Here is an 11,618-nt window from a genome sequence, read left to right on the forward strand (position 1 = left end):
GGAGGAGCCCGGACGCCTGGGTCCGCTTCCAGCACCAGGAAGACGGAGGAGGCGGGAGCGGGGGCCCCGGACGCCTGGGCCCGCTGGAGGGGCGGGGGGGGGGTGTGGAGGTCCCCGGACACCTGGGTCCTCGGTGGGGGGGATTGGGGAGAGCAGGGGACCCCGGACGCCTGGGCCCACTGGAGGGTGGGGGGTGCAGAGCCCCCGGACGCCTGGGCCCCCGTTGGGGGGATGTCAGGGTTCCCCCCGCCCGGGACGCCTGGGCCCCTTTGGGGGGGTGTCAGGGCCCCCGTTGGGGGGATGTCGGGGTCCTCCTCCCCCCGGGACGCCTGGCCCCCCCGGACGCCTGGGCCCCCCTTGGGGGGTGTCAGGGTCTCCTCCCCCGGACGCCTGGGCCCCCACTGGCGGTGTCGGGATCCCCTCCTCCCCCCCGGACGCCGGGGTCCCGCGGAGGCGGCGCTGGCGGCAGCAGGTTTATTCTCTCGCGGCCGCGCGCGCGGGCTCGGGGCGCCGCGGCCGGGCCCCCGCGGGGCGGCACTTCCGGCGTTCCCCGCGGAGAGAGGGGGGCACTTCCGGCGTCCCCCGCGGGGAGGGGACAGGCACTTCCGGCGCTCCCGCGGGGAGAGGACAGGCACTTCCGGTGTTCCCCGCACAGAGGTGGCGGCACTTCCGGCGTTCTCGGCTCAGCCAGGGCCGCACTTCCGGTGCTCCCCGCGCAGGGAGCGTCGCCACTTCCGGCACAGTCCGTTGGCGGCGGGGGCGGGGCTTCCGGCCGGCGCGGCGTGGCGTCACGTCCGGCGCGCGCTCAGGGCTCGGCGAAGGGGTCGGGGCCGGCGGCGGCGGGCGCGGGGGGGCGGCGCGGCCCCGCCGACACGAAGCTCCAGGGGTCGATGCGGGGCCGCGCGGGGCCGCGCCGGGGCCGCGCCGCGGGGCTGGAGCCGGGGCCGGGGCTGGAGGGGCCGCGCCGGGGCGCCGGCGGCGACGGCAGCGCCGCGCCTGCGCCGGGGCGTCAGCGGCGGCCCCGGAACGACCCAAACGGCCCCCGAACCGCCCCAAATGGCCGCAGAATCGTCCCAGAATCATTCGTGCTGCCCCACAATGGTCTCAACTGCCCCCAAACTGTCCCGAATGGCCCCAAACTGGCCTGAATTGCCCCAGAATGTCCCAAACTGCCCCCAAACCATCCCGGAACGGCCCAAATTGCCCTCAAAGGGGCCCGGGATGGCTCAAGCCGCCCCACAATGGTCCCAACTGCCCCAAACTGCCCCCTGAACAACCCCGAACCTCCCCAAGATGGCCCCAAAATGGCCCCAAACCTCTGCACAGAGCCCCCCAACTGCCCCTGGACCCCGTAACTGCCCCATAACTGCCCCCCCAAACCCCCATGACTGCTCCCTGGACTCCATGACTGCCCCCCCAGCCCCACAGCTGCCCCACAGCCCCTGTAACTGCCCCATAACCACCCTCCTGACCCTGTAACTGCCCTCCCAGCCCCTGTAGCTGCCCCATAACTGCCCCACACATTGCATAACCACCCCCAGACCCCCTAACCACCCCCTCAGCCCCATAGCCACCCCCTCGACCCCGTAGCTGCCCCCCAGCCCCTGTAGCTGCCCCACAGACGCTCTTACCCCAGGCCTGGCCCCAGGCGCTGGCTTCTCCCTCCCTGCGGGGTCCCGGTGACTCCAGGTCGATGAGCAGCTCCGGGGACCCAGGCGTCCGGGGCGTCCTGGCCCCTCCCGGCTCCGGGGTCCCTGGCGTCCGGGGCCAGTTCAGCTCCAGGGGCCCAGGCGTCCGGGCCCTGTTTGGCTCAGGGGTCCCCGGTGTCCGGGCCCGACCTCGTTCAGGGGTCCCAGGCGTCCGGGGCCAATTCAGCTCCAGGGGCCCAGGCGTCCGGGCCCTGTTTGGCTCAGGGGTCCCAGGCGTCCGGGCCCGGCTGGGCTCCGGGGTCCCAGGCGTCCGGGATCTGTTTGGCTCAGGGGTCCCAGGCGTCCGGGGCCAATTCAGCTCCAGGGGCCCAGGCGTCCGGGCCCGACCTCGTTCAGGGGTCCCAGGCATCCGGGCCCTGTTCAGCTCGGGGGTCCCAGGCGTCCGGGCCCTGTTCAGCTCGGGGGTCCCAGGTGTCCGGGGCCAACTTAGCTCCAGGGTCCCCGGCGTCCGGGCCCGACCTTGCTCAGGGGTCCCAGGCGTCCGGGCCCTGTTCGGCTCAGGGGTCCCAGGTGTCCGGGGCCAACTTAGCTCCAGGGTCCCCGGCGTCCGGGCCCGACCTTGCTCAGGGGTCCCAGGCGTCTGGGCCCTGTTCGGCTCAGGGGTCCCAGGTGTCCGGGGCCAATTGAGCTCCAGGGTCCCGGGTGGCCGGGCCCGACCTTGCTCAGGGGTCCCCGGCGTCTGGGCCCTGTTTGGCTCGGGGGTCCCAGGCGTCCGGGTCCTGTTCAGCTCGGGGGTCCCAGGCATCCGGGGCCAATTGAGCTCCAGGGGCCCAGGCATCCGGGCCCGGCTGGGCTCAGGGGTCTCAGGCGTCTGGGCCCGGCTCGGCTCCGGGGTCCCAGGCGTCCGGGGCCAATTGAGCTCCAGCAGCCCAGGCGTCCGGGCCCTGTTTGGCTCCGGGGTCCCAGGCGTCCGGGTCCGACCTTGCTCAGGGGTCCCAGGCGTCTGGGCCCTGTTTGGCTCGGGGGTCCCAGGCGTCCGGGGCCAATTCAGCTCCAGGGGCCCAGGCGTCCGGGCCCGGCTGGGCTCCGGGGTCCCGGGTGAGCTCAGCTCCGGGGTCCCAGGCGTCCGGGCCCGGCCGGGCTCCGGGGTGCCGGGCCAGCTGCGCTCGGGGGTGCCGGGGGTGCGGGCGGGCTCGGGGGACCCCGGCGTCCGGGCGGGCCGGCGGGGCGAGAGGCGCAGCAGGCCGGGGGAGGGCGGGGGGCTGCGGGGCGCCTCGGCGGGGGGCAGCTCCCGGCCCAGCCCCAGCGAGGCCAGCAGGGCCGAGCCGCGGAGCAGCGCCCGCCGCAGCAGCCGCGGCGTCCCGCCCCGCTCGCCCCGGCCCTCCTCGGACTCCTGGGCCCCGGCGGGGCCCGGCACCGCCTCGCCTGCGGGACAGGGCGGGGGGCCGTCAGCGGGGCCGGGCGCCCCCGGACGCCTGGGCCCCCCCGGACCCTCCCGGGACTCACCGTTGAGGGCGGCGTCCCCCGGGCCGAGCTCGTCGGGGTCCAGGTACCAGGTCGTCTCCTCCTGCCGCGACCTCCGCCTGCGGGACGGCACCGGGGACCCAGGCGTCCGGGCGGGCTCTGCCCCGCGCCCCTGGGACCCAGGCGTCCGGGGGGGACCCAGGCATCCGGGGGACCCAGGCGTCCGGGGGGGACCCAGGCGTCCGGCACCCACCTGCCGTTGGCGCTGCCTTTGCCCCCGCCGCGGCGCTCCGTCCCCCCCTGGCCCCACGGCGACTCCGTGTCCGAGGGCTCCACTGTGGGGCAGGGGGCGGAGTCAGTGCTGCCAGGCCCCGCCCCCCCGCCATGATGTCATGGCCCTCGCTGTGATGTCACCCACCCTTGACCTATCTCAGCCTGCCCTGTGATGTCATTTGTAACCCGCCCTTCTCATGATCAGCTCTGATGTCATATTGTCAGCCAATGAGCACAGAGCATGAGTGATGTCACTCCAAGCGGGCCAATCCCTACGGCCCAGAGATAGCACTCAAGTATGGAATGGGGGGGGGGAGATGACATCACTGTGGGCTACTTATGATGTCATCGCACCCTGGTCCTTCCTAGGCTGGAAAGGTGTGACATCACACAGCGGCAGCTATGACATCGCAGCTAGCACACCCCTGATTGGCTGGCAACCCCTGCTGCAAGCAGCCGTGGGGCTCATGACGTTGAGGGGGGGAACTTGGGGGGGGGGACACAGGGACGACACGGGGATGACATGGGGGGTGACATGGGAACCGGGGGGGCACCGGGGGGACCCAGGGGGTGACATGGGAACCCGGGGGTGATCGGGGGGGACCCAGGGGGTGACATGGGGCTGGGGGGGACCCGGGGGGGGGGACGACCCGGGGGGGTGACTCACGCTGGATGGCGCGCAGGCGGGGGAAGGGCGGCGACCCCCCCGGCCCCTCCTGGGGGTCCCGGCTGCGGCGGTCGGGCCCCGGCGAGGCCTGGACCGTCAGGCGGTGCTTGAAATCTGGGGGGGCCGCGTCAGAGCGGGGCCTCGGGGACCCCCCGCGGCCCCACAACCCCCCCAGACCCCCGTAGATCCCCCCCAGGCCCCTGCAGCCCCCAGGACCCCCCCAGGACCCCCCAGACCCCCCATCCCGTACCCGGGGGTGTGCTGAGGTGCTCCCTGGGGCAGCGCAGACCCTCAGGACCCCCGCAGACCCCCCCAGGACCTCTGCTAACTGCCCCCAGGACCCTCATGTCCTCCCAGGACCCCCATATCCTCCCCCAGGATCCCTGCAGACCCCCCCAGGACCCCCATATCCCCTCAGGACCCCCATATTCCCCCCCAGACCCCCCTCTCGGACCTCCCCAGGGCCCCCATATCCCTCATCCCGTACAGTGGGGCAGGTCGATGTGGTTGCTGGGGTGGCGCAGACCCCCAGGACCCCCATATCCCCCCCCAGGACCCCCAGGACCCCCATATCCCCCCCCAGGACCCCCGCAGACCCCCATATCCCCCCCACAGACCCCCAGGACCCCCGCAGACCCCCATATCCCCCCCGGACCCCCATATCCCCCCCCAGGACCCCCCCAGGGCCCCCCCGCACCTTGGGGCATGCTGATGTGGTCGGCGGGGCAGCACAGACCCCCAGGACCCCCATATCCCCCCCCAGGACCCCCCCGCACCTTGGGGCATGCTGATGTGGTCGGCGGGGCGGCCCAGCTTGGGGCGGCGGAAGGTGCCGCGGCGGCGCTTGGGGGCGGCGGGGGGGCGGCGGGGGCCGGGGCCCGGCCCGGGGGGCCGCAGCAGCAGGCTCAGCTCCCGCTCCAGCACCTCCAGCTCCCAGCGGGCCAGCGCCTGCTCCCGCTGCCGCAGCGCCTCGGCCTGCGACTGCTGCGCCAGCGCCGCCCGCGCCACCGCCTCCTCCCGGCTCAGCAGCTCCTGCCCGGGGGGGACACGGGGGGACACGGAGGGGATGGGGGACGCGGAGAGCATGGGGGACGCGGGATAGGGACGGGGTTGTGCAAGGACGCGGGGGCAAATGGGGACATGGGGGGACACGGGGACATGGGGGGACACAGGACAGGGACAGGGTCGTGCAAGGACACGGGGGTAAGTGGGGACATGGGGGGACACGGGGGGCACAGGGGGACATGGAGGGGATGGGGGACACGGAGGGGATGGGGGACGCGGGATAGGGACAGGGTCGTGCAAGGACACGGGGGTAAGTGGGGACATGGGGGGACACGGGGGGCACAGGGGGACACGGAGGGGACGGGGGGACGCGGAGGGGATGGGGGACGCGGGATAGGGATGGGGTTGTGCAAGGACACGGGGTCAAACAGGGACATGGGGATGCAGAGGGACGTGTGGGGACACGGGGGGACACGGGAGGGACAGCGTCAGCCATCACCAGCAGCAGGGCAGCCCTGGGGGTCCCGCGTGGGTTGGGGGTCCCAGCTGGGGGGCCCTGGGGAGGGTCCTGACAGAGGGATCCCAGCCGGGGGTCCCACTCGGGGGTCCGGATCAGGGGTCCCAGTTGGGGGGGGCAGTTGGGGGGCCCAGTGTGGGTCTGGGTCAGGGGTCCCAGTTAAGGAGTCGGGATCAAGGGTCTGGGTCGGGGGTCCAGATTGAGGGTCCTGGGAATGGGTCCCAGTTGGGGGTCCCAGTTAGGGGCTCTGGGTCAGGGGTCCCAGTTGGGGGGTCCCAGTTGGGGTGTCTGTGTCAGGGGTCCCAGTTGGGGGGTCCCAGTTAGGGGGTCCAGATTGAGGGTCCCAGGTGAAGGGTCTGGACCAGGGGTCCCAGTTGGGGGGTCCCAGATGGAGGATCTGGGTCAGGGGTCCCAGTTAGGGGGTCCAGGTTGGGGGTCCCAGTTAGAGGGTCTGGATCAGGGGTCCCAGTCAGGGGGTCCAGGTTGGGGGTCCCAGTTAGCGGATCCCAGTCAGGGGGTCCAGGTTGGGGGTCCCAGTTAGGGGATCCCAGTTATGGGGTCCGGGTCGGGGGTCCCAGTTAGGGGGTCCGGGTTGGGGGTCCCAGTTAGGGGGTCCCAGTTATGGGACCCGGGTCGGGGGTCCGGCCGCCCGCACCTTCTCGCGCGCCCGCAGCTCGTCGAAGAGCCCCTGGATCTCGCGGCGCCAGCCCTGCTGCAGCGAGTGGAAGGACTCCGGGGCCAGGCCCAGCCCCGGCGCCTCCAGCGCCGACAGCCGCGCCAGGATGGCCCCGAAGCCCGGCCGCCGGTGCGGGTCCTGCTCCCAGCAGGCTGCGGGCGCGGGGACCAGGCGTCCGGGCGCGCCCCGGCAGGGCACCCGGCCGGCCAAGTGTCCCCAACCCCCCGGGGACCCAGGCGTCCCCAACCCCAGGGGACCAGGCGTCCGGGAGCCCCCAACCCCCAGGGGACCCAGGTGCCCAGGCGTCCCCAACCCCAGGGGACCCAGGCGTCCAGGAGCCCCTGACCCCCAGGGACCCAGGTGTCCAGGTGTCCCCAACCCCCAGGGATCCAGGTGCCCAGGTGTCCCCAACCCCAGGGGACCAGGCGTCCGGGAGCCCCCAACCCCCAGGGGACCCAGGCGTCCAGGAGCCCCTGACCCCCAGGGACCCAGGTGTCCAGGTGTCCCCAACCCCCAGAGGACCCAGGTGCCCAGGTGTCCCCAACCCCAGGGGACCCCGGTGTCTGGGAGCCCCCCACCCCCTGGGGACCCAGGTGTCCCCCAACCCCGGGGACCCAGGTGTCCGGGAGCCCCCACCCCAGGGACCAAGGCGTCCAGGAGCCCCCCACCCCCTGGGGACCCAGGCGTCCGGGAGCCCCCACCCCCCAGGGACCCAGGTGTCCCCAATGCCCGGGGACCCAGGCGTCCGGGAGCCCCCACCCCCCGGGACGGCGGTGCCCGGGAGCCCCCGCGGCGGGCCCCGGCGTCCGGGCGTACCGGCCATGAGCTGGGCGAAGGGCTCGGGGCAGGTGGAGGGGATGGGCAGCGTCAGCTTGTTGACGGCCACCCCGTAGGCCACGGCCAGGCCGTCGATGCCGCGGTACGGCACCTCGCCCGTCAGCAGCTCCCACAGCAGCACCCCGTAGCTGCGGGGACGACGGCCCTCAGGGACCCCGGCGTCCGGGTGTGACGTCCCCCGGGGACCCCGGTGTCCGGGCAGGACGTCCCCCAGCCCTCAGGGACCCCAGCGTCCGGGCAGGACGTCCCCCGGGGACCCCGGTGTCCGGGCAGGACGTCCCCCAGCCCTCAGGGACCCCGGCGTCCGGGTGCGACGTCCCCCAGGCTGAGGGACCCCAGTGTCCGGGCACGACGTCCCCCAGGGACCCCGGCATCTGGGCACGACGTCCCCCAGGGACCCCGGCGTCCAGGCAGGACGTCCCCCACCTCCCGGGGACGCCGGCATCTGGGCAGGACACCCCCAGCCCCCCAGGGACCCAGGTGTCCAGGCACGATGTCCCCCACCCTTGGGGACCCAGGTGTCCGGGCCCCCCCTCCTCCTCCCTCCAGGGATCCAGGCGCCCAGCATCCCCTCCCCAAGGGACCCAGGCGTCCGGGCGCTCCATCTCCCGCCCCTCGGGGGCCCAGGCGTCCGGGGGTCCCCCCCGCCCCCCCCCGCGGGGCCCCGGCGGCGGCGGCACCTCCAGACGTCGCTGCCCTTGGAGAAGGTGGAGGCGCGGATGACCTCGGGGGCCATCCAGGCGTAGGTGCCGGCGGCGCTCATCTTGGTCGTGCGCTGCCACTCGCGCGCCAGCCCGAAGTCCGTGATCTTCAGCGTCTTCCCGCTCACGTCGTCGCCCTCCACCGGCTGCGACAGCAGCACTGCGGCGCGGGTCAGGCGCCGGGCCCCGGCGTCCGGGTGCCCCAAACCCCCGGGGACCCGGCATCTGGGTGCCCCACACCCCCAGGGACCCAGGCGTCCGGGTGCCCCACACCCTCTAGGGACCCAGGCGTCCGGGTGACCCACATCCCTGGGGACCCTGGTGTCCAGGTGCCCCAAACGCCTGGGGACCCCGGCGTCCGGGCGCCCCACACTCTCTAGGGACCCAGGTGTTCGGGTGCCCCACATCCCCAGGGACCCAGGCGTCCGGCTGGCTCTGCCCCCCCTGCGCCCCCCGTCCCCAGCGAGGGGCCCAGGCGTCCGGCGGGGGTGGGCCCGGCCCCGGCGCCTCAAGTGCCCCATTGTGTCGCCCGAGCAGAAAGCAGCTTTGTGCCGCGGCCCCCGCGGAGCCCGGCCGGGGGCCCAGGCGTCCGGGCCCCCCGCCCCGGGGACCCGCCCCACACCCCACCGCACCACGCGCCCCACTGCACGCGCGCCCCATTGCATCCAGCCCATGACCCATTGCACGCGCGCCCCATGGCACCACGCGCCCCATTGCACCACGTGTGCCCCATTGCACACGCGCCCCATGGCACCAGGCGCCCCACTGCACGCGCGCCCCATTGCATCCAGCCCATGACCCATTGCACGCGCGCCCCATGGCACCAGGCGCCCCACTGCACGCGTGCCCCATTGCATCCAGCCCATGACCCATTGCACGCGCGCCCCATGGCACCACGCACCCCACAGCACCACGCGCCCCGTTGCATCCAGCCCGTGACCCACCGCCCGCGTGCCCGCTGCGGCCGGCGCGCCGCTCACCGTTGCTGGACTTGAGGTCGCGGTGGATGAGGGCGACGGGGGCCTCGGCGTGCAGGTAGCGCATGCCGCGGGCGATCTGCCGCGCCCAGTCGAGCAGCACGGCGGGCGGCACGCGGCGCCCGGCCAGCGCCCGGGAGAGCGGCCCGCCGGCGGCGAACTCCATGACGAGGCAGAGGTGGGGCGGCTCCAGGCAGACGGCGCGCAGGGCCACCACGTTGGGGTGCCGCAGGCGGGCGTAGAGCCGGGCCTCGCGCCGCAGGCTGGCCGCCCCCGCCGCCCCCGCGTCGCCCCGCGCCGCCTTCACCGCCACCACCTCGCCGCGCCACGTGCCGCGGAAGACGCGCCCGAAGCCCCCCGCGCCGATCACCTCCTCCAGCCGCAGCTCCCCCGCCGCCGCCCGCGGCGCCTCCCCCCAGCCCGGCGCCCCCCCGGGCGGCGAGGGCGACCGCGACCCCGCCTCGGGTGGTGAGGGCGACCGCGACCCCCCCCCGGGCGGTGAGGGCGACTGTGACCCCCCCGGCGAGGGTGACCGTGACCCCCCCGGCGGCGAGGGTGACCGTGACCCCCCCGGCGACGGTGGCGGGGACGGCGGCGCCCGGCCCCGCTCCATGGGCCGCCCCCGGTCCCTGTGGGTCCCTATGGGCCCCGGGGGTCCCTACGGCTCCTGGGGGGCTCTACGGGTCCCTATGGCACCCGTGGGGTCCCCGGGCTCCCTATATAGCGCCTGCGGGTCTCTATGGGTCCCTATGGCTCCTGAGGGGTCCCCAGGCTCTCTATAGCGCCTGCGGGTCCCTACTGGTCCCTATGGGCCCCGGGGGTCCCTATGGCTCCTGTGGGGTCCCTGTGCTCCCTACAGCACCTGCAGGTCCCTATGGGTCCCTATGGGCCCCGGGGGTCCCTATGGCTCCTGGGGGTCTCTACCGGTCCCTATGGCTCCTGAGGGGTCTCCGGCTCCCTACAGCACCTGCAGGTCCCTATGGGTCCCTATGGGCCCCCGGGATCCCTATGGCTCCTGCGGGGCTCTACAGGTCCCTATGGCTCCTGTGGGGTCCCTGTGCTCCCTATAGCCCCTACAGGTCTCTTGTGCCCCCAGGAATCTCTAGAGCTCCTATGGATTCCTATGGGCTCCTATGGGTCCCTAGTGCTCCTATGGGTCCCTGCAAGCCCCTAGTGTCCCCGCAGGTCCCTTTGGGTCCCTATAGCTCCTATGGGTTCCTAGTGCCCCTTTGGGCCCCTACAGATCCCTAATGCCCATATGGGCCCCTCTGGGTCCCCAGCGCCCCTATGGATCCCTAGTGCTCCTGGGGGTCCCTATGGGACCTGTGGGTCTGCGTGGGTCCCTAACACCTCTATGCGTCCCTACAGGTCCTATGGGTCCTCACAGGCCTCTATGGCTCTTGTGGGTCCCTAGGAGCTCCTGGTGCCCCTATGGATCCCTATGGGTCCCGCCGCCCCCCCCAGGACCTGCAGACCCCTGTGGGTCCCCAATGCCCCTGTGGGTCCCTATGGCCCCCCCAGCCCCTCTGCGTCCCTACTCCCTCCACCCAGGACATACAGGCCCCTATGGGACCCCCCAGCCCCCCCTCAGGACCTACAGGCCCCTGTGGGTCCCTATGGGCCCCAGGAGCTCCTGTGGGCCCCTACGCTGCTCCCCCCAGCCCTCCTGGTCCCTGTCGTCCCCTATGGGTCCCTGCCCCCCCCCCAGGACCTATAGGCTCCTGTGGGCCCCCAGTGCCTCTATGGGCCCCCCCAGGCCCTCCAGGCCCCTGTGGGTCCCCCCAGGCCCCTGAGGGTCCCTATGGGTCCCGGGAGCCCCTGCGGGTCCCTGCTGCCCCCTGTCCCCTAGGGCCCCCCCGGGGTCCCTGCTGCCCCCCCTCCAGCCTCTGCGGTTCCTTCTGTCCCCCCCGGTTCCCCCCCCCCCGGTGCCGTGGCGGGCAGGAAGCGGCGTCCCCCGGCGAGCGGCCCGGACGCCTGGGTCCCCGGGGCTGGCGGCCCGGACGCCTGGGTGCCCGGGGGTGGCGGCGGCGGCAGCGTCCCCCCCGGCCCGCGCTGGCTGGCGCTGGAGGCGGCCCCGGGGAAGGCGGAGCCGGGACATTGTCACCGGGACAAAGGAAAAGGAACCAGGGCCGGACGGGGCGGGCCCGGACGCCTGGGTCCGCCGGGGGGGGGGGGGGAACCACGGCGCCCGGACGCCTGGGCCCTTCCTCAGCATTGGGGGGGGAGGGAGGGAGCCGCCCGGACACCGGGGCTCGCTGCGGGCCCGGACGCTTCGGCCTCCCTCAGGGACCCGGACGCCTGGCCCCCCCCCCCGAGCCGGGACACCTGGGACCCCCCCGCGCTCGGACACCTGGGTCCGGGGGCGCGGACACCCGGGGGCTCCCCAACGGGCCCAGGCGTCCGGGGGCCGCGCAACGCCCCCGGCGCGGAGGGGCCCAGGCGTCCGGGGCCGCCCCCGGCGCGACCGCGGGCCTCACGCCCTCCCCCCACTACGGCGTCCCGCGCGCCTCACATCGCGCATGCGCCACCCCCACCTGAGCGGCGCCGCGCTCAGTGCGCATGCGCACGCGCGTGGGCGGTGGAGGCGCCCCCGCGCTGCTTGGGGGGGAGGGGGCGGAGGGGAGTGGCCCGCGCGGCGCATGCGCGCTGCCGCCGCCTCGCAGGGCTCCGCTCCCCGGGCGCTGCTGCGCACGCTCCGGCGCACGCGCGAGGCCGCCTCCCCCCCGCCACGCCCCGCGCGGCGCCAGCGCGCATGCTCCGTGCGGTGGGCGGAGCCGGTCGGGCGGCGCAGGCGCGCCGTGACGTCACCGCGCCGCGCCGCCAGCGCGCATGCTCCGCGCGGAGGGCGGGGC

At 74.7% G+C, this 11,618-nt stretch overlaps 1 protein-coding gene across 1 annotated transcript; it reads right to left on the bottom strand.

Moving 5' to 3' along the window:
* Window positions 1–460: 460 nt before the first annotated feature.
* MAP3K11 (mitogen-activated protein kinase kinase kinase 11) lies at window positions 461–11,351 on the bottom strand. Its single transcript, XM_064503192.1, has 10 exons — window positions 8,770–11,351; window positions 7,769–7,949; window positions 7,068–7,216; window positions 6,231–6,403; window positions 4,830–5,085; window positions 4,054–4,167; window positions 3,367–3,448; window positions 3,156–3,232; window positions 1,632–3,074; window positions 461–996 (listed from the first exon to the last, which is right to left on the bottom strand). The coding sequence occupies exons 1-10, from the start codon at window positions 9,377–9,379 to the stop codon at window positions 806–808; spliced, it is 3,276 nt and encodes a 1,091-aa protein (XP_064359262.1). The 5' UTR covers window positions 9,380–11,351; the 3' UTR covers window positions 461–805.
* Between the last annotated feature and the right edge of the window lie 267 nt (window positions 11,352–11,618).

The sequence above is a fragment of the Dromaius novaehollandiae genome, chromosome 35, assembly GCF_036370855.1.
Source record: "Dromaius novaehollandiae isolate bDroNov1 chromosome 35, bDroNov1.hap1, whole genome shotgun sequence".
In the NCBI taxonomy this organism is placed as follows: Eukaryota; Metazoa; Chordata; class Aves; order Casuariiformes; family Dromaiidae; genus Dromaius; species Dromaius novaehollandiae.